The sequence below is a fragment of the Arabidopsis lyrata genome, assembly GCF_000004255.2.
Source record: "Arabidopsis lyrata subsp. lyrata unplaced genomic scaffold ARALYscaffold_6, whole genome shotgun sequence".
Classification (NCBI taxonomy): Eukaryota; Viridiplantae; Streptophyta; class Magnoliopsida; order Brassicales; family Brassicaceae; genus Arabidopsis; species Arabidopsis lyrata.
In genome coordinates, this window is record NW_003302550.1 from 13,556,060 (window position 1) to 13,576,273 (window position 20,214).

At 32.3% G+C, this 20,214-nt stretch overlaps 2 protein-coding genes across 3 annotated transcripts; both read right to left on the reverse strand.

Moving 5' to 3' along the window:
• Window positions 1–785: 785 nt before the first annotated feature.
• Window positions 786–2,946, reverse strand: LOC9310481 (bifunctional cystathionine gamma-lyase/cysteine synthase). 2 transcript variants are annotated; one of them, XM_002874368.2, is made up of 10 exons: window positions 2,889–2,946; window positions 2,663–2,741; window positions 2,386–2,553; window positions 1,909–2,172; window positions 1,693–1,830; window positions 1,554–1,605; window positions 1,400–1,479; window positions 1,269–1,328; window positions 1,104–1,184; window positions 786–1,003 (listed from the first exon to the last, which is right to left on the reverse strand). In XM_002874368.2, exons 2-10 carry the CDS (start codon window positions 2,729–2,731, stop codon window positions 914–916), a joined length of 1,002 nt encoding a protein of 333 aa, XP_002874414.2. In that variant the 5' UTR covers window positions 2,732–2,741; window positions 2,889–2,946; the 3' UTR covers window positions 786–913. The 2 variants fall into 2 exon arrangements, with proteins under 2 accessions (XP_002874414.2, XP_020876949.1); XM_021021290.1 differs by lacking the exon at window positions 2,889–2,946 and adding an exon at window positions 2,832–2,850.
• Window positions 2,947–17,319: 14,373 nt separating this feature from the next.
• LOC9310482 (probable transcription factor At5g28040) lies at window positions 17,320–19,108 on the reverse strand. The gene has a single exon (XM_021021270.1). It carries the CDS (start codon window positions 18,941–18,943, stop codon window positions 17,663–17,665), a length of 1,281 nt encoding a protein of 426 aa, XP_020876929.1. The 5' UTR covers window positions 18,944–19,108; the 3' UTR covers window positions 17,320–17,662.
• Window positions 19,109–20,214: the final 1,106 nt, after the last annotated feature.

Sequence of the window (20,214 nt, forward strand, 5' to 3'; positions counted from 1 at the left end):
ACTATTCAACAAAAATAAATTTAAAATATTATATTTGTGTTATTTATTTCCAATTTAGGGCTTATATTTCCACCATTTAAAAGAGATATTGATTCATTTTAATATTAAATTTGTGTTATTATGTTTGGATTCATTAGCTCCAATTTAGGGTATATATTTTAACCATTTAAATTTGTGCTAATTTTGGAAAAACATCTTTTTCAGGGGTTAATTCAATTGCTTTTTCTTTTATGCTCTTTGATAATACACTATAACAGTTTCTCTCTTTAATTAATAAACTGAAATAATATGAATAAAAAAAAATTTAGTATTAAAAACTGCATTGAAAACACAAAACGATATTTTTTGTAAAACAAAAAAAAAGCTTAAAACGAAAATTCTTTGTGAAACGGAGAAAGTATATAAGAATCAAAGATCATAAAATCACAAATAAAGCTTCCTGTTTATAAGACCGTTAGTGAGTTCCTAGAGTTAGTTAGAAGCTCTGCATCAAAACAGAGCTATAAGCTCTCTACTTCTCTCTCTTTTGTAACTCTCCGAAAACACAATGATAGTGAATTGGTAAGGCCAAGCCTTGCTGAAACGTAACTTAGATCGATTTGATCATATGGAACTCATAAACGTGTTCGTATCTCATTTTCAATTCATTTACAAATAGTAGCCATAAGAGGTGTAAGATTTGACGGTTGATTGTGAAGGTCTAGTGTTCGGATTATCGGCTCCAAATCGCAACAATATGATCGGGATCTTCTCTACTAAATATAGACCGAGGATTGTATCGTGAAAATAGTTAATGAACAACTTATAATTGATCATCATGGAAAATATGTAACTCTTATTGATTTTACAATGACCTACAATAATCAAACTGTAATATTGGTACCAACATCTCTTATTGTATCCTACGTTACTATTATTCGACTGGCAAATTCTCAGCTTCATATCTGACTGACTCGAACAATTCAGTCGATAAATAACGTTCTCCTCCACTGGGAAAAATAACCTACAAACCATACGATAATCGGTATATTCGATAATCCGGTTTCAATTTCGGTTAAGTAAAAGCTTATATATGTTCATTCTAAGTTAGAGACAAAGCTTACCACAATGAGTTTCCCTGCGTTTTCTGGCCGCTTTGCAACCTTTAACGCAGCCGCTGCTGAGGCTCCAGAGGATATTCCAACCTGCCAGATGAATCATCCCATTTATCAAAAACTCCGGTTTTTAAATTCTTTGAGAGCTTTAAAGAATGTTAGAACCATTTGTACCAATAATCCTTCTTTGAGAGCAAGAAGCTTGGCTGTTTCAATAGCTTCCTCACCTGTCACCTAAAATCAAAATATTGCATATCTCAGAATATTGTTTCACGATTGCGATGTCGATGATCTTAACTACTTACTTGAATGATTTCATCAACAATGCTTAAGTCCAAATTGGTTGGAATTTCACCAGAGCCAATTCCTTGGATCAAATGTGGACCTACAAATATGGAATCATCAATTATAAATTAGAAATAATCTAGTACTCTAAAATAATTATGTTTATTTCCTCACCTGGTTCTCCTCCGCTGAGTACCGCACTTTCGGCAGGTTCCACCACACAAACCTATTGATGAAGATTGTAAAGAAATTATGTTAAAAAAAATATCCGATTTCTTATGTTTGTTTTCAAGAATTAGTTAAGTTTCTGAACCTTAATGTCTTTGTTCTTTTCTTTAAGGAACTTCCCTGTTCCAGTAACCGTTCCACCAGTTCCAACACCGGCGACCAAGATATCTACTTTCCCTGCTGAATCTCTCCAAATCTCCGGACCCGTGGTTCTGTAATGAATCTGCAAGAAACAAATCACAAGAGTGAGAGAGAAACTCAAAGAATATAGAATTGTGATGGAAGCATGATACTATATAACCTCGGGGTTTTCAGGATTTATAAACTGGTGTGGTATGTAACCACCAGGAGTTTTGCTTAATATCTCTTTAGCTTTCTCCAACTGTCCTTTAATGCCTATGCTCATGTCTGTGAGATGAACCTCTGCACCTAATGCTCTCAGAATGATTCTCCTCTCTAAGCTCATCGTTGCAGGCATCAAAAGGATCACTTTATAACCTCTTGAAGCCCCGATGCTGGCTAAACCAATCCCGGTGTTACCACCCGTTGCCTCAATCAATGTACTCTAAAACAAAAAAAAAACAAAAAATTTATTCCATATAAGGATTCTAATGGACTATGGAGAGATTATATAGGTTTTTGACCAGGGTGTGCAACCTAGTGATTGCCACCGTGTCATAACTCGAAGAGTGCGTGTGTAAGTTGTAAACGATAAAAGAAAAAGAAAACACTAGGCTTCAAGCCTCGGTCAGTGATTTTGAAACTGTTGTATATTAACCTTTCCGGGAGTAATCAATCCTTTGTCTTCTGCATCTTTGATCATACTATACGCGATTCTGTCTTTGATGCTAGAGCAAGGCTCCATCATCTCAAGCTTGGCAGCAATACGGGCCACGCAACCATCAACAATTTTATTTAGATACACCATTGGTGTGTTACCAATCAACTGCGCAAAATGCACAACCATATATAAGTAACAACCCAAGCAAAGGATTTCAAACATGTTTTTTAATCCAAGAGAGCAAATTAGTATGGAAGAGATTAGAGATTTTTACTTCAGTGACATCGTTCTTGATCAAAGAAATTCTGTCTTCCATGTTTGTCTGTCTTTGAAGCTCCTTCATATTTAATATACTGGTACAAGAAAAAAACAAAAATTGATACCAAAATCAGAAAATGGTAGTAAGAAACAAATCAAAAGTAGGACGAACAAGGCAGAACTACATTATCTTTTCTTATGGATGAATGGAGAAACAAGAAAGAACCAAAAAAACGTAGTACCTATAGAGTTTTAATCAATGAAGAAGAGACAAAAGACCGCTAAATCTAAAACCCTACCATGCTATATATATAGACATAGACATATAGATATTGTATATAGATTAGTATTGAGTGGTTGTACAATTGAATAATATTTATCTAAATGGTTATATTTTTTGGGATGAAAAAAAACAAAACACTCTCAAACAAACCAAATCTTGTTGTAAGATATTCATTAATTAAAACTTTTGACCTCACTAACAAAGACGACAACATTGCATATTGTGGTTAAACATTTTCTAGTAATATATAGTACAAACAAACAAACGTAATGTGTATCTAAAAGTTACAATAAACAAAATCAATGAGATTATGGAGTTTAACACAAACCACTAAACAACAAGTTCTGGTCGTAGTTTATAATTTAGAATTAAGGTTTAGGGTTTACATGATGTATCGTTATTCGATTTTTCATTCAAGAATCAATTATGAGTTTACCATTTTTTTGGAGTGGTATTTGTGGATTTGCCATTTTGGCATTTTCTCTAAAATCTTATGAATTTGTCCTTTTTCAGACTATAAAAATACGATTTAACATGCGCTTTATCCGTTATGTTTGGGTTTAGTCAGTTTCATTTGAATTTAGGGAACGTAGTTTAGCAAAAAAGAATCGTCAATTTGAACTTTTCAAATGTTCAAAAATGACAAATCCATAAAATTTTAGAAAAAGTGGCAAAATCCATAAATGTTAGTCGAAAAGATGGCAAAATCTGTAATAATCCTTTTTTAAAATAGAGGCCATGATTTCTATGGTATAGTGGAGGCGTTTGTGATGGCAATAGCAGCCGTGGTAGGGACAAAGGCGATGGTTGCGACCACCGTGGATGTGGTTGTGGCGATGATTTTTTTTCTTATCGTGAACTTTAAATGTATAATTATGTTTGTTTGTATGGCTACAATGTATTAGCACTTGTTTGATAAAAGTAAAATGTACTAACACTTGGTATTTGGTAAGGTTTTCGAATTCATTTAGCTTTAGTTTCAGAAGACATTAACTCTAAAATGCAGTTCAATTTTGTACCAAGTACTATATTCTTAACTCTAAAAATATTATTTCGAAGACGAATTATTTTTTTTTATTGATAGCTCTGACGGGTTGTTTTTTTGTTTTTGTTTTGTTAAATATAAAATATGATGGCTTTGATTGGTAACCACTTTACAAAGCGGTACAAAGCTTTACAAAGTATACAGTTTTGACAGTTACCAATCACAAAAGTTTTACCAAAAGCGTTACTAAAAGTTTTACTCTCAGCTTTTTTGTACAGTTTTTTCGTACAGCTCTTTCGTACAGCTTTGCACTATTCCGGAAAAGCTAACCGCTCCAGCTAACAGCTAACAGCTTTTGGTTACCAATCGGACCCGATAATATAAGATTTAAAGAGTCATATGTATGTTAAAAAATATTTCGAGTAACAATATTCAAAACTCCAATTCTTTGGTATTATATAATTGGGGGATCTCATATCAAAATCTAAACTCGTCCCCATAACTTTCTAAAACCCGGGTATTCTTATCATTTAAAGCATCCACATTGGAAAAATCAATAGTCCATGTTTCAACTCTGATGAACCAATCAACTGGTGAACTGGACCACCATAAAGTGGTTGATCTAGACTCTATGAGTGTTGAAAAATGGATTTTCTCGAAAGTGGTGTTTGATAGAGGAAAAGAAGGTCGGTTGAAGATGGATTGACATGTGGACCTGTGGTAGACACACGATGTATAATTGTGTGAAGTATGAAGAAAGTATTGTGCCCCTTGCGTGATATGAATATAACATCTGCTAAGGCTAGGCTGCTATGGAATTGTGAAGTATTAAAGAAAAGTTTATGCCCTTGCTAGTTTGAAAATAATAACCACGGATAGGCTTGTATAGAGACAAAATCTAAAAGGCGATGCTTAAAAGGACAACTTAAATTCTAAGGCTATGCTTCAATGGAGACAAAGTCACAAAGGTGTTAGACGGATTTTAACAATCTTTCATCCAACCGCCTTTATGTTCCAATCCATGCTTTTAATTATTTATTTTGGCGTTTTAAGAAATAAAATAAAAATAAAAGACAAGAAAAATATCCAAAGGCGTTTTCAAACATTTTGAAGATAATAACATCAAACACTATCCTTTTAAAAGCTTAACCCAAGGTGCGCATATCCTTTTTCATGCTTTAGGAGATATGCTACTAAATACAAACGTAAATCGTTTTTCTGGTTGCCCAAATCGTGTCATTTGCACAAACATATACGGTCATTTAAAGTACATGGCCATATCTATGTATGTGCAAGGTGTGCTTTTAATTTGCATTGGGCCAGCAATAAGCTAAGAACAAAAATCTTACACATATATATACCTTTTACTTGATCATATATGGGTGGTTTACTTAACTAGCATCTAATCTATACTATATAAAAGTCGAGGCTATAAGCTCCTAAAGGCGTCCACATAGGATTTTAAACGACCAATCGCGGTTAGACATCTCGCTGATTAACATATTTTGATTATGATAATTTTCTATATTAAAGTTTTGTCTAAAAAAAAAAGAAAAACAGTAAGAGAAATATTTGAAAATATAGAAATATTTCTAATTATATTAATCTTGTGTTATTTGAAAATATAGAAATATTTCTAATTATAATCAAAATGTAAAGTTTAAATTTTTATAGAAATATTTCTAATTATAATCAAAATGTCAAGTTTAAATTTTTAAAGATAATTAAATTTATAAAGATATATATGTAAAGAATAGAAATGTAAACTTTTGAAAAACAACATATGGAAATAAGAAAAGCAATATATACAAGAAAACAAACGTAAATTTTTGAAAAACAATATATGAAATACGTTAAACTTATATTCTTATTTTGTTAATCTTCTAATTTTCCAACAAAAAATAGAATATTAACAAACAAAAAACATATTCGATTAACTCTAGATCTTTTCAATATAAATAATAACCGGAGGCATCTGATTTGATTATAATTTTTAAGCTATAAATTTCAAGCTGTTAGTAACAATTAGGGTTGATTACTACTTTTAATGGCGCTTCTTTTTATATTTTTCATCGCTTTTGCCACTACTGGCACTTCTCTCTCTTTGTCGGGCTGTTTCTGTTTTATATTTCCGATAAACCCTAAAACATGTGTTTGTGTATGATGTTATATATGATTTGATGTTGTTTGCGTAAAAGTTTTGGGTTTCAAGAACAAGAAGGATCGATGACAAGCATCATTGGTCGATGTTTGTACTCTTTCATATTGGTTATGAATCGTAAGACCTTGATTTGATTATTTGAGTTAATTTTTTGCTTTTACAGAAGAAGGATCAACAACAAGCACATATGTTTTATTAGTTATATATGGGATCATGTTCATGTTGCTTCCTCCGCAAGTAATTTACAATTTTATAGCATTAAGGATTTTGGTTTGAAAAGTTTCAAAACGTGTGGATCTTAAATCGAGTATATATATGTGTGAAAGTATCAATAATTTAGTACATGTGGTGGCTATGCTGGTCTTGAATAACACAAATGTTATGAGAAAATAGGCAATTATTCTGGTCTTGGAGGTTACAGGAGGTTCGCTGGGAAACAAGTTGTGTTACTCTAAGACAAATTCTTTTGAAAGCTTATTTAGTGGTTCTAACGAATTCAGCATCAATTGCTTGTGCCAAAAAAGTGCCACATGCTAATAAATCTAAGGAAGTGGTGGTGGTGGTGGAAGTTGAGGAACATACATGTAAGGCCATGCAAGAAATCTCTCTTGGAAAAGATGTCTAGGCCAATATAGGAAAAATTGTTTTACGTTAAAATGTGGATACAACTATGGCTAATAAGGTAACTTCTTATGTGATTCTGTTTTTTTTTTTTTAACTTAGGTTTTATATACTTCAGTTGGATGATATCTAACCAAGCAAAAAGGTATAAAGACTTGTGTTGAAATTGTAGAAAAAGTTGTTATTATTGGAGTACCAATTTCAATCAAAAAAGGGAATTGAAGAGACGTAAGAAAGGTAATACATTTAATTGATAAGAGTTTTCTTGCATTATAAATAATTGACGTCATAATCTAGGTAGCAAAGAGGGTTGTTTTCCATGTAAAAAATGAAGGAGAAAGAGAGAAACGCGGATAGATTGGCGACCAGCGAGAGAGAGAGAGAGAGAGAGATAGATAGAGAGAAAACCATTGTCGTGAGAAGATGTTCGATTGTGATACCATAAGATAAACTTGGATTATCATTCATGGAAAAGAAAAGTGAGAAAACAGTTATAACATGACCTTTTTATTGTAACGTTTAGTTCGTATGTAGCTAAAACTTGATGGTGAGGTTTCTGGTATTACTGTCTTGAGGTTTAATAGTAGGATATAGATTTAAACGGATTTTTAGAAGAAAGCTTCTTCAACTTGTTCGAGAAGTTTTCTTCTAATGTTTCAGATCTAACAAGCAAAGTGGAGACATGAATATCCAAACGTACTCGATATAATCTGAAATTTGGTAAGAGTATTCTGGAGACGTGGAACGAACTTTTGGTAGATAGGCGTCAAATTTCGAGTTCAGAAGGTCAAATGAACGACGTTGTTTCGGGTAGTTAATTCATAGGCTTATGGAGCTATGTTTGGTTAATGTTAGTAAGTTTATATTTCTTGCTTTATTTTTTACCACATAATAATAAATGTTTTACATAGAAGAAGATAGAGAGGATGAGGAAGAAAGTGAGGAAGAGGAAGAGGAAGAGTATAACGAAGAAGCGGAAAGTAACGGTGACGACGACCATGAAAAATTGACAATGTAGATGACGAGAATGAATATGAAGAGTAAGAAACGATGAATGTGAAGAGAAAACGAAGACATAGGTGTTGGCGGCCAATTGAATATGAGAAAATAAGATTGATTCATGATTCTTTTGATAAGATTTTATTCTTAAACACTATTGATTTTTATAATTGTGCATTTGAACTGAAAATTTTGCTTTAATAGTAATTTAAAAATTATCATCAATCATATATAATTTGCTTTAATAGTATAGTCTATACTATATAAAAGTCGAGGCTATAAGTTTTTGAGAACGTCCACCTAGGATTTAAAACATCCAATCGCGATTAGCCACCTCAATAACTAACATTTTAGATATCTCACTAATTAACATTTTTCTAAATTTTAATAATTTTCTATATCAAGATATTTATTAAAAAAAAAAAAAAAAAAAAAAAACAAGATATATGGAAATAAAATAAATGTAAAAATTTTAAATTAACATATAGAAATAAGAAATATAATATATGTCGTTTCAAATTGATTAACTTTTTGCCTTTTAACGATAATAACTGAAATTAATGTTGATTCTATTATAAATGTGATGATTATCCATCACTTGATCTTATCTCTTGAGAGTTACTTAGTCCCCAAGTTGCTTTGTTGCCAAACAATTGACACTTATCCATTCCCAAGCTTTCACTATATATATGCTCATTTACCACATTGTATGAGAGATAAGATGTAGAGAGAAGTTAATAAAAAAAGGAGAAGCGAGAGAGAATAAATAAAAGCTTTAGTTATTACCTTACGTTTCTATTTCTCTCGTTATATAATAATAATATTTTTGTGTGCGTTATGATTTTATAACACGTTATCAGCACGATGTCTTTACCGCTAGAGCGTTTACGAGGTAAGTTATAATTTCTGTTATTTGAATTTATTTATGTTTATAGAACATAATTATTTTAGACACCATGAGACTATGCCTTTTTCCGGTTTGATCGTTATAAATGGTAGACTTTGCCTTCTTTACGATCAAATAAAAAGTTACGTCTTTTCCGGATAGATCGTTATATATGGTAGGCTATGCCTCCTTTACGATCAAATAAATAGCTATGCTTTTTCCGGAACGATCGTCATATATGGTAGATTTTACCTTCCTAACGATCAAATGAAAATTTATATTTTTCCGGATTGATCGATATATATGGTAGGCTCTGCCTCCTTCTCTACGATCAAACGAAAGCTATTCCTATTGAATTCTTAATTATATGGAAGGCGATGCCTCCTGAATTCTTGTATGAAAAGGGTATAGTCCATAAATAATTATTTTTGTGAATTTATATGTTTAGTTATTTTTATTTATTTTATTCGTAAAGAATAAATATATGTGTTATATGAGATTTAAAGACTTTGAAATATGTCTTTTAAATCAAAAATATATTTCTCTTATGAGAATATATAAAGCACGTGTCAATATATTTTTAGACAGTGCAAAATAATTGGAAGGCCTAAATGAGCTAGTCTCTCGACTTCCAAATGCATCAGATTCATAATAATCGATGCTTCGTGTTCTCCAAAGTCTCAAAGAAACTCGTGGAGTTTCAAAGACATTTTTCTTTATATTATTGTATTGAGACTATAAATAAATGTGGTATTGAATGTCCGACTACAATGGAGACACGCAAATGTATGATTATAAATAAAGATGGCAAAATTATTTATAATAGTAAACATGAAGTTTACTAATGCTTTAAGCATAGCATAACCGATTAAGCCATCCCGGTAGAAAAATGCAATTAAAAATAATGATCCAGATCCAGGATCCGTATCAGTGCCAGCAAGGGCCTGATTGAAAAAACAAAAGTGCAATATATTGAATTTCTCTTCCTTAATAAAAGAGATGTCTTTGGACCTCTTGTCACTACATCTAAAGATGTAAAACCTGTTATGTGCAAGTGGGTCTTCGTGCGTAAAAGTTGAAATCACACGATATAAAGTCCGACTTGTTGCACAAAGTTTTTCTCAAAGACCTGGAGTTAATTATGAAAAAAACCATATTCTCCGGTTATAGATGCAATTACATTCAGGTACTTAACGAGCCTAAGGGTCTCTTATATTTTAGAAATGTACCTTATGAATGTAGTGACAACATGTTTATATGGATCGTTGGATTTAATATCTACATAAAAATCCTAAAAGGATTTAAAGTTCCAGAGGCATTAGACTCAAAGTCTAATGAAATATGTACGGTCAAATTACAGCGATCACTTTACGGATTAAAACAATCCAGACGCATGTCGTATAATCGCTGAAGCGATTATTTATTTAAGAAAGGGTATGTTAGTAACAAAATATGCCCTTGCGTCTTTATTTAAAAAAAATCTCTATCGAGATTTGTGATCATTGCTGTATATGTTGATGACCTAAATTAGAACTCAAAAAGAGTGATTAAATATCACTTAAAATTTATGTAAAGAAAGAAAAGCTTATTCAAGCACTGCATGCTTCCGTCCATATTTCTGAGGTAACATTTTATTTATGTTTAATTTATTTAAATTTATTTAAATATTTATATTATATATGGAGTCGAAGGTTATATACCTTCTCCTTAATTCTGTAGTAGGCTCTGCCTCCAGAATTATATGGTCTTTGGCCAAATCACCATTTTTCTTTGATAAGCTCATTATATAATGGTCGATTTCCGTAATACTTCTCCCAATTAAACCCCGTGTATAACCGGTCTAAAAAAAAAGGATTCGGTCCAAGATGAATAGGATTAAAAAGCCATCATCTTGAGAAGGGGTATTACAAGTCCCAAAAAATTTATAAGGATCTAAGATTAAATACATGATCCAGATTGGATATGTTATTGATCCTAAAGTGGGATTCATTTCTTGATGAATGAATTCAAAGAGTTATAATCTCGAGGGAGAGAATTAAAGGAATCCCACATCGACAATAAGTCGATAAATGTTGGTGAATTTGACACCCAAAGCGAAATAACTCTCATGAAGTCATATCCTAAAATTTATCACTTTTTGATAAAGTGGAACAATTAAAAATGATGTTCACTCTAAAAATGAGCTTTAGCGAATCGTTCATAGCGCAAATCTAAGAGATTGCAAAACGATTCATGGTGATTTAATCTCCATGTTTTTACATGGAACATGCAGTTTTGCATGTATTAATAATTTTATGTTTTGAATGAGTTATAAAAAATATTTCTCCAATGTTATATATACATGATTGGAGATCAAATATTTTTCATTTTGAATTTTATGGGTGTGAGATATATGTTATAACTGCTCTTCTACACCGCATCAAAATATCATCCAAAAAGGATGAAATATATAGATGCAGGAGATGAGTCTCTGCTCTACAAATACTGAGCCATCTTATGAGAGATGAGCCTATTGCAAGATTTGCAAAGCATCATGTTGATGATAAAGTTCTCCATCATTATGGGAGAATCATTGAATAGTCTGGATCTTTGAACAAATGACTATAATAAATATGAACTTTAGAGTTCAAAAGTTCAACAAGATCACTATATTCAGAATATATTGCAAATCAAATGCAAAAAGCTGATGGATGAGATTTCATGAAATTATTGAGCCTCGTATAAATCCGTATGAACTTAAAGTTCATAGGAAATCTCTTGTCCCAGCTTAAAATGCTCTAAAAAAAATATGTCTCTGGCGGATGACATATTATTGTCTATAACACGTAAAAAAACGTGATAGACAACTTTGGTTCCAAATATAAAGAAAATCCTCGAATATAAAAAAAATGAGCATATTATTACTAAAAAGAGGATTGAACTCTTAAAAAGAGGAACATATAGACTCCTAAAAAGGAGCAAAGAGACTCCTAAAGAGGAGTAAAGAGACCGATTGGCATGGTTAATAACGAAATCAGGTACCTGGATAAAATCATTTATAATGATTAAGAGATCTCGAATAACCATGTCATTACGGCAAATATGGAACTAAAGACAACATGATGTCAACAATAAAAATGATCTAGCGCGCAACTGTAATTAATGAGGATCATGAATCTCCGCTCTGTGAGCGTAAAGAGATATATATTGGCCAATAAATAAAGAGGCAGCCAAGTCTATATTAATCTCGTATAAGAAACGAGTAATCTCTGGACACATGGTCCAAGCATCAAAAGAGTATTGTGATACTTAAGACAAGACGGTGTGTCGCACCGGGTTTTTGTCAAAATCACTCGATATTGAGTTGATGAATAAATGACTTGAGCTGCGCCTCATAGGATGTCTGTAGGACTAATCCCTGAAAGATATATGATATCATAGTTATAATCCCAGGAAGTTATAAGTATGATGATTTTGAACATCATCGAAACTCTTTAAGAGTTATTTGGAATAAAAGATCTTGGAAAGACAAAAGTGTCTCTAGATATTTCAATTACACATCTAAATAAAGAGATGTTATATCAGTCACTTCTAAAGGAAGTCGACTCTATATAGTTTGATCATGAAGCACTATATATAAATGCTGACGAGTATTTATATATTTTGTGAATTGTAGCTAGCATATATAAATGCTGAGGAGCATTTATATATCTAGTGAATATATTGTACCTAGCATTTGCTATTGATCTACTTGCAGGATTGATTCATTTCCTCTGACTAGACCTTGAATGAGTTCAAATGTGTCATCCACTATCTACAAGATTGATGCCTTCAACATATACAAGTAGCAAGAAATATAGGCACCAATGAAGAGCCAACAACAAGACACTGTTGCAAATGTTTTCCAATTCAAAGGAAGCTATGTCAAGAGCGAGATGACAAGACATATTTCTCCAAGATTCTTCTCTTGCACTAAAAAATCTGAGAAGAAGCAAGAAGTTGATGTCCAGTATATCCGGGCAAGTAACAATGTAGCAGTTTCAGTTCAAAGGCGCTCCTACCACGACATTCTAAAGCATCTTCGTAGATCAAAAGGTCTCTTTTGAAGATGATGTTTCCAGGGGGAGACATATGATGATGAGCGTGGCTGCACTCTTTTTTCCTTATCATGGTTTTTATCCCACTGAGTTTTTCCATGACAAGGTTTTTAACGAGACATCAAATAACACGCAAAAGATAGACATCAAAGTGAAGGTCTATCTCTCTTCAAAAATCTTTGTCATAGATTGACGAGATCAGAAGAAGCGAAGAGAATATTCAAGATGTATCATCTACGAAAGCTATGAAGAGAACAAGTTCCGTCTGTTCCAGGGGGAGATTGCGTCACTGTACTCTTTTCTTTAATCATGGTTTTTATCATATACGGTTTTTCCATGATAAAGTTTTTAACGAGGCAGTACGCAATACTCTAATAGTGATGGATACTCAAGGGGAGTATTATAAATGTGATGATTATCCATCACTTGATCTTATCTCTTGAGAGTTACTTAGTCCCCAAGTTGCTTTGTTGCCAAGCAATTGACACTTATCCATTCCCAAGCTTTCACTATATATATGCTCATTTACCACATTGTCCGAGAGATAAGATGTAGAGAGAAGTTAAAAAAGATGAGAAGTGTTTCGTTTGTTCTAACTTTCTCCCCCACTCTCATTCTCTCTCTAATATATATATATATCAAAACACATATACATATATTTATTATGTTATGATTTATAACAGATTCTATCATTTTAAGCACTATACTATATAAAAGTCGAGGCTATAAGCTCTTGAAGACGTCCAGGTGGGATTTTAAACGACCAATCGCGGTTGGACATCTCATTAATTAACTTTTTTAGTCATCATATTAGTTAACATTTTTACATTCTAATATTTTCTATATTAAAATATTTATGAAAAGGAAATACAACAATACATATGTAAAGAAGAGAAAAATGTCAAATGTTGAAAAACAACATATGGAAATTTTTTGGTTTAAATGAAAAGGAAAAGGTTAATAATGAAAAGGAAAAATTCTACTTAACAAAAAAAAAAAGCAAGACCAAGTGTCGTTAGCTCAACTGGTAAAGATCCTAGGCAAAGCTTAGAGGTCCCCGGTTCGAGTGATGCTTGGGACGAAACTAATATTACATGCTGTGGTTTTAGGCCTATGGGGATTACGGGCTTTGGTCTGGAACCTCTCGGTATTCAAAAAAAAAAAAGAGCATGAAAGTTTCTAAAAACTAAAGTATTAGTTTTATGTATAAATAGCGTTCTATAACTTAGAGTGAAACACAAAAATATCATACTTTATATTTTTGCAAAATAAAAAAAGCTTAGAGAAGAGGATCTAGGTTTAGGGGATGAGCGAGATGTTATTTTTGAATCTGATCATCAAACTGAAGAAGCAGCTCGACCTCAGTTTGTAGAAGTCTTTCGATTCTCGCTCAATAAGACCTTTGAAGAAGAGGATCAGGGTTTTGACTTTAAGGATACACACGAGCTTAAATTTATCTATGACGAAGAAGCTCCATCTTAGCTTGGAGAAGTTTTATTTTGTTTGAAACAAAAGCTTGGAGAAGTTGTTCCATTCTATGAATTGTCGCGCTTATTGGTTAAGCACGATATTAGCTTTGAAATTGATCATAAAATAGTGATGTCGTCAGTGAGAATGACATGTGCACTACTTGTTTAGAAGAGTTTGACGATGGAACAACCGAACAAGTATCATGACTTTACCATGTGGACACGAGTTTGACGAGGGATGTGTTATAGAGTGGTTTGTGAGAAGTCATGTTTATCGATTGTGTCGTTTCGAGTTGCCACGTTAAATATGAAGGGTGAGGGGGACCAAAAAGGTTACTAAATTTTGTATAAAGGATTTTTGCAAGATCATAGTTTATTTTAATGTAAATTATTTTCTATGGTTCTATATATGCTCTCGATTAAATTTATAGTATTGGACTCTCATTCAAAAATCATAACTATATTGATCATACTCGATTATTGTTTAGACTTAAATAATAGAAATGTAAACTTTTAAAACACGACATATATAAATTAAAACATATAAAATTTAATTATTGTAATATAATATAAAATAAAATATAATTATTAGTCTCATAACGTTAGCTTCCAAATAAATTAGGAAACTTTCCTAATTCAAAAATAATATAGTTAATTAACATGAGAAACTTTAGAAAATTAAAAAATTATGACATAATTTATATAAGAAAAAAATATTAACTTAATATTATATTAAAAATTTGTTAATTGTAACTTATAAGGTAGTGATTTTATTCCCAACTATACATAATTATCAATAACTAAAATATTACAATTCCAAAATCGTGGTAACATATGGTTAATAATATGACAATTTGTTAAATTTTAAATACGAAATTATCTCATGCACGTGATTCTATGTTAATATGGTTCTGAGATTATATGTTAAATGCTAAATACAACTAAATATATAAAAAAAATCATATATGTTAAATCGTTCGAAGATATTGTAAACGAAAATTTTCAAACTTTTCAAAACCAGAAAAATATGTTAATGTTAGAAAAAGAATTTCTGCGTTTTAGTTTATACTAAAAAAGAAAACTACTACTAAAAGATGAGGAACAATACGACTAAACAACAAAATGGAATATATTCAATTAACAACACAACCGAGAAATAAGTTAACGATGGTCAAATAAATTATAGTTTAAAACAAAAGGAAAAATTCCACTTAATTAGTAAAAAAAGGAAAATAGAAAAGTTTTTTAATTATAAAGTTGCGTTTTAGTATAAATAGCCATTTAAAACTGATAATGGAACATGAAATTGCGAGAAAAGGGGAACATACACAAAGATTCGATCGGGGAATTTGCAAATGAAGATTTGGAATAGGAGATTGCGAGATGCTTGAGATTTCGGAAATAGTGTGGCAATACGAGTCTGAAATTAACGGATTCGAGCTGAAAGAACGATAAAGAATCGTGCTTCTCATGAGCAGCCACGTTTCTCTCTATATACGTCTCTATTTTTTTTTTTTTTTGTGTTTTACATGGCCACCATGTTTTCAGCCAACTCAAAATTCCTCGGTAAGATAATATATGTCTTTTTCGAATTTTATGTCTTTAATTAGATTTTACTTGCCATCATTTGCTTTTTTGCAACAGCTGGCACATGGGGTTTTTGGGACGTCATGGTTTTCCTAAACCCAAAAATCTCTTGAATTATCACTAAAATCAAATAAATTCTTGCGTTTAAGGGTAAAAATGGAGAAGTGTCAATCCGGATTTTTAGTCAAAAATATATCACTATATAATTGCTTGATTAATAGCAAAAACACTTTACTAATAGATAAGAGAAATACATGTATGCCTAAATGTGTACATATTTTGGTAGTTTAATTTATAATAATTTATATAATTGCTTTATTAATAGAAAAATCTTTAACAATATAAAACAAATAAGAGAAAATCACACATCATATTTGCAATATGTTTACACCAAATTTTATTCTATAAACGTTTTTTTATTAAAACAAAATTTTAAATAGCATAAATGATACTAAAAAAATAAAAATAAAACATCTGTGTTAAAAAAAATAAAAATAAAAATAAAAATATACCATTATATTATGTTTGCATTACTAATGTCAATCTATAGCTACTTAAATGATTACTAATGCTTAGAATATATTTAAACAATTGTTAACAACAAACCCCCGCGTAGTGAGGGTTAATAATCTAATAAAACTAATAAGGGTTGTTTCTTTTAGGTAAAATAAAATTGCCAAAACGAAAGTTTAGGTGCTAGTTCGCAGCCCCGGCCCAAAAGTTTTAAATGCCCAAAAGCAGTGTTGTTTTTACCCTTCATTGTAGGCCTGTGCAAATAAACCGAACCGAATGTACCGAACCGAAATCGAAGAAAAAAAAACCGAACCGAACCGAACCGAACATTTAAAAATAACCGAATGAATACTAAATTCTATAACCAAAATAACCGTAACCGAATCGATACCGAACCGAAATATTTCGGATAACCGAAATACCCGAAATACAATTATATTTTCAAAATAATTAGTTATTTATAGACCAAATAATCAAAAATACTTGAAAAATATATAAAAATAGTAAAAATATTCGAAAAACCGAAATATATCCAAAAATATCCAAAAATACTCAAAAATAACCGAAATATCCGAAAATATCCTAAACAAAATAACCGAATGGATACTAAATTTTAAAACCGAAAGAATCGGAACCGAACCGAAACCGAACCAAAATTTCAAAATATCCGAATGGATACTAAATTTTAAAACCGAAAGAACGGAAACCGAATGGACCCAACCGATAACCGAACGGTTAACCGAAATCCCAGGCCTACTTCATTGTAACACAAAATATTTTGGGCCTTCTCAATATTTATTTTAATAAAATTGGCCATTTTTCGTTAATTTTTAATAAGAAAAACGAAAAATGGACTCTCAAATATGATATTTTTGGGTCCTTATAAAATAAATTGGGCCCTTTTGCTTAAGAAAATTTTGGAAAAGTGGTTTTGTCTCATAACTACAACATGTAACGAAGAGAATACATCACACCAAAGATTCTCAGTACTACATACGTATTCGGAATACATACATAGATCAAATTAGATATATTATCATATTATATGAATACATACATTAGATATATTATCATATTATATGCATCACACACAAAAAAAAACATTATTTGCTGCTTTTTTACATAAATAGCTCAAGATAGTTTTTGTTTTTTTATTGAACTCTACCAAAAACTATAATTTAATAGACTAATACAAAGGTTATGCACAACCCCATCACCTATCATTCACCCCTAATCGACAAAATTAAAAAGATTCAATCAAGAAAAATACTAAGAACCTAGAAAGATTTCATCACCATCAGAAGTACTCAGATTATATTAGTTTATAACTTTTGCTAATACTATACCTCACCATCATGGTCTTCTTCTTCCTTCTTCTTCGTTTTTTTCTCATAACTTAAGATCTCATAAGAACCCATTGTAGTCTTACTTATGCATCATCCTCCATTAGGCATTGTCTTTAACTCATTCACTGTGGCTCTAATCTGCTCCTGAACCAATTCTAATCTCCTCGAATACACTTCCAACTCAAGAATCTGCTGTCTCCTCCACCGTTCGTCCCCTACTCCCTTACCACCAAACCCTAAATTCATCGACAGCATTAACATCGGACTCAACACACCAAGAGCATGAGCACCACCGCCAGGAAACCCACCCATTGCAGCCATCATCATTCCCGTCGTACCATTCATCATCTCCTTAATCATAGGCGATACACAATTCTTCACCGTCTCTTCTATCATCCCTCCTAAATTCCTCCCATCACCAAAATCACCAGCAACAGCCACATTCTCATTAAGATTAACAGCATTCGGCATTAGCCCTTCACTCGGAGCAATAACAGGCTTATCTTCATCAATCTTCCCGATCCTCGATCGTGATCGTTTTCTACTAATTGTCACTTTCTTCTCCAAACCGTTTTCAGAATCAACATCCACATTCACAATCGAGACATTGAAACTCGAGCTACCATTCGTGTTATTTACATGATTGGTTTCTTCGAAATCCATCACATTATTATCCTCAAACCCAATAATTTTCCCAGTTTGATTCCAAATCTTCCTAGAGATATCAAAAGTAGCTTGATCATGAGGACTTTTAAAGAATACCTCTTTACCAGAACTAAACTTACTCATAACATTCCTATACTTCTTCTTCAACCTCCTTAGCTTCTCCACAAGCTGATTCTTATTAAAATCCAATTGAAGTTTCGATTTGATCTGCTCGTAAAACGGCGCCGTATCCGGCGGATGCGAGCTGTTACCACGGTGGCTCGTGATGTAATCGAGAAATCCACGGAGAAGCTCGATCTCGTCTTCATCAGTCCATAGTCTCTGGAATAAACGTCGAGAATCATCAATCGGTGGTTTCTGATGAACGATTTCGGTCATACGGTGCCATTTCTGATCGGAATCTGATGGAATTGAAGATACAGGTACGGCGGATCCGGCGGGAAGAGCGACGGTTACGGTTCCGGAGGTTGATTTCGCCACCGGAGCTGTGGAAATTGCGGAAATCATTGACGGAGAATTCAGATCTTCGTATTCTGGATCAGGATCGTGATCGTGATCGTCGTCTTCGGCTTCGTTTGGTTCAGGTATAACAACATCTTCGTCGGATTCAGTTTCTCCTCCTCCTCGGCCACCGCCACCGCCGCCGTCTTCTTCTAGATCCAGTGATTCAACGGAGAAATCAGTGTCACGTTGATCAGATGCCATGAAGAAACGCAGCGAGAGAGATATTTTTTCGAATTGATCGAATCAGATCCACAAAGAAGGAATTGGGTTCACGAGGATTGATACGGCTTTGTTTTTGGGTGGTAGGGTTTGAGAATATTGGTGACGAGTAGGGGTAGTTTCGGGATTTTAATAGTTATAATTATGACTAAGGCGTTGCGAATTGCAGGCAAGTGGTCCAGTGTTTGTTTCTTTACCCGTGCTTGGGTTGTTGCGGTTTTAGTTGAAGCGTGATCATGTCTTCAAAGTCAATGGTCTCTACCGCAAGCACAGCGAAACAGAAAAGCGTTTGATAAACGTGAGTGTTGGCGAAAAGTGCGTTTTCAGGGATGTAAACGTTTCTTTAACGTCCATTTTAACGGGTCTGATTGGTGACCAGTGTTTACGGCTGTTAAGAATTTGTTCAATGATTATAAAAAAAAACTATTGAAGAGAATGCGATAAAATTAAATAAAAAAAAAGCGGTTAGATTTAAATAGACGATGATACAATAATTATTATTAGTAACAAATTATATAGTTCAAAAAAAAAAATCAAAAATCGGTTTGGGTGGCGACTAGGCATCTGTCTAGATGCTCATGAACCTCTAAACACTAAAATTATCAAAATCCTTTATTCGATCAAATCAGCTAGTTTTTACTTTTTAGTGCATATTTTTCTTTTTCTTTAAGTTTAATAATCTTTTAATATAACAATACAAATAATATATATCCAACAAAACAAAAAGGTTAAGAAAAATCGAATAGTTCGTTTGGTTAACAAGGCGATTGGTAAAAAATAAAATCACATGCTTGTGAATAGGCATGACCACGATTACGGTTGATTAACCACCGGTTATTGTTATAAATTTTCTTTAACAGTAATTTTAATCATTATATGTACAGTTAAAACGGTTACGATTAAAACGATTACAGTTAAATACGGTTACGGTTACAGTGGTTACAGTTAAATACGGTTACGGTTATTTGATGATTACGATACATTTAATATCAAAAATGAAATCTTACGAGTTACGTGATATTTTGTACTAGTTTTAATAAGATGAAAATTATTTTATAAACCAAATTTTGTTCATTTCGAGCAATATAGCATTACAATATATTTGTTTGAGAAAAAGATCATTTTTTCTAACCTAGATTTTTCCATATGCGGTGTCATTTACTTTTTTGAAAAACTTTATCTGAACATTCGATATTTGTTTTGCACTATACGCAATTACAATTATATTTTAAAAGTTTTAACTATGCGGTTAA

Excerpts from the sequence above, each read along its gene's own strand:
- LOC9310481 (XM_002874368.2), bottom strand. The coding sequence starts at position 2,731 with ATGAAGGAGCTTCAAAGACAGACAAACATGGAAGACAGAATTTCTTTG. Across the intron at positions 1,480-1,553 it reads ACTCAGCGGAGGAGAACCAG|GTCCACATTTGATCCAAGGA; the intron begins GTGAGGAAATAA and ends CCATATTTGTAG. Across the intron at positions 1,329-1,399 it reads TTGTTGATGAAATCATTCAA|GTGACAGGTGAGGAAGCTAT; the intron begins GTAAGTAGTTAA and ends TTTTGATTTTAG.
- LOC9310482 (XM_021021270.1), bottom strand. The coding sequence starts at position 18,943 with ATGGCATCTGATCAACGTGACACTGATTTCTCCGTTGAATCACTGGAT.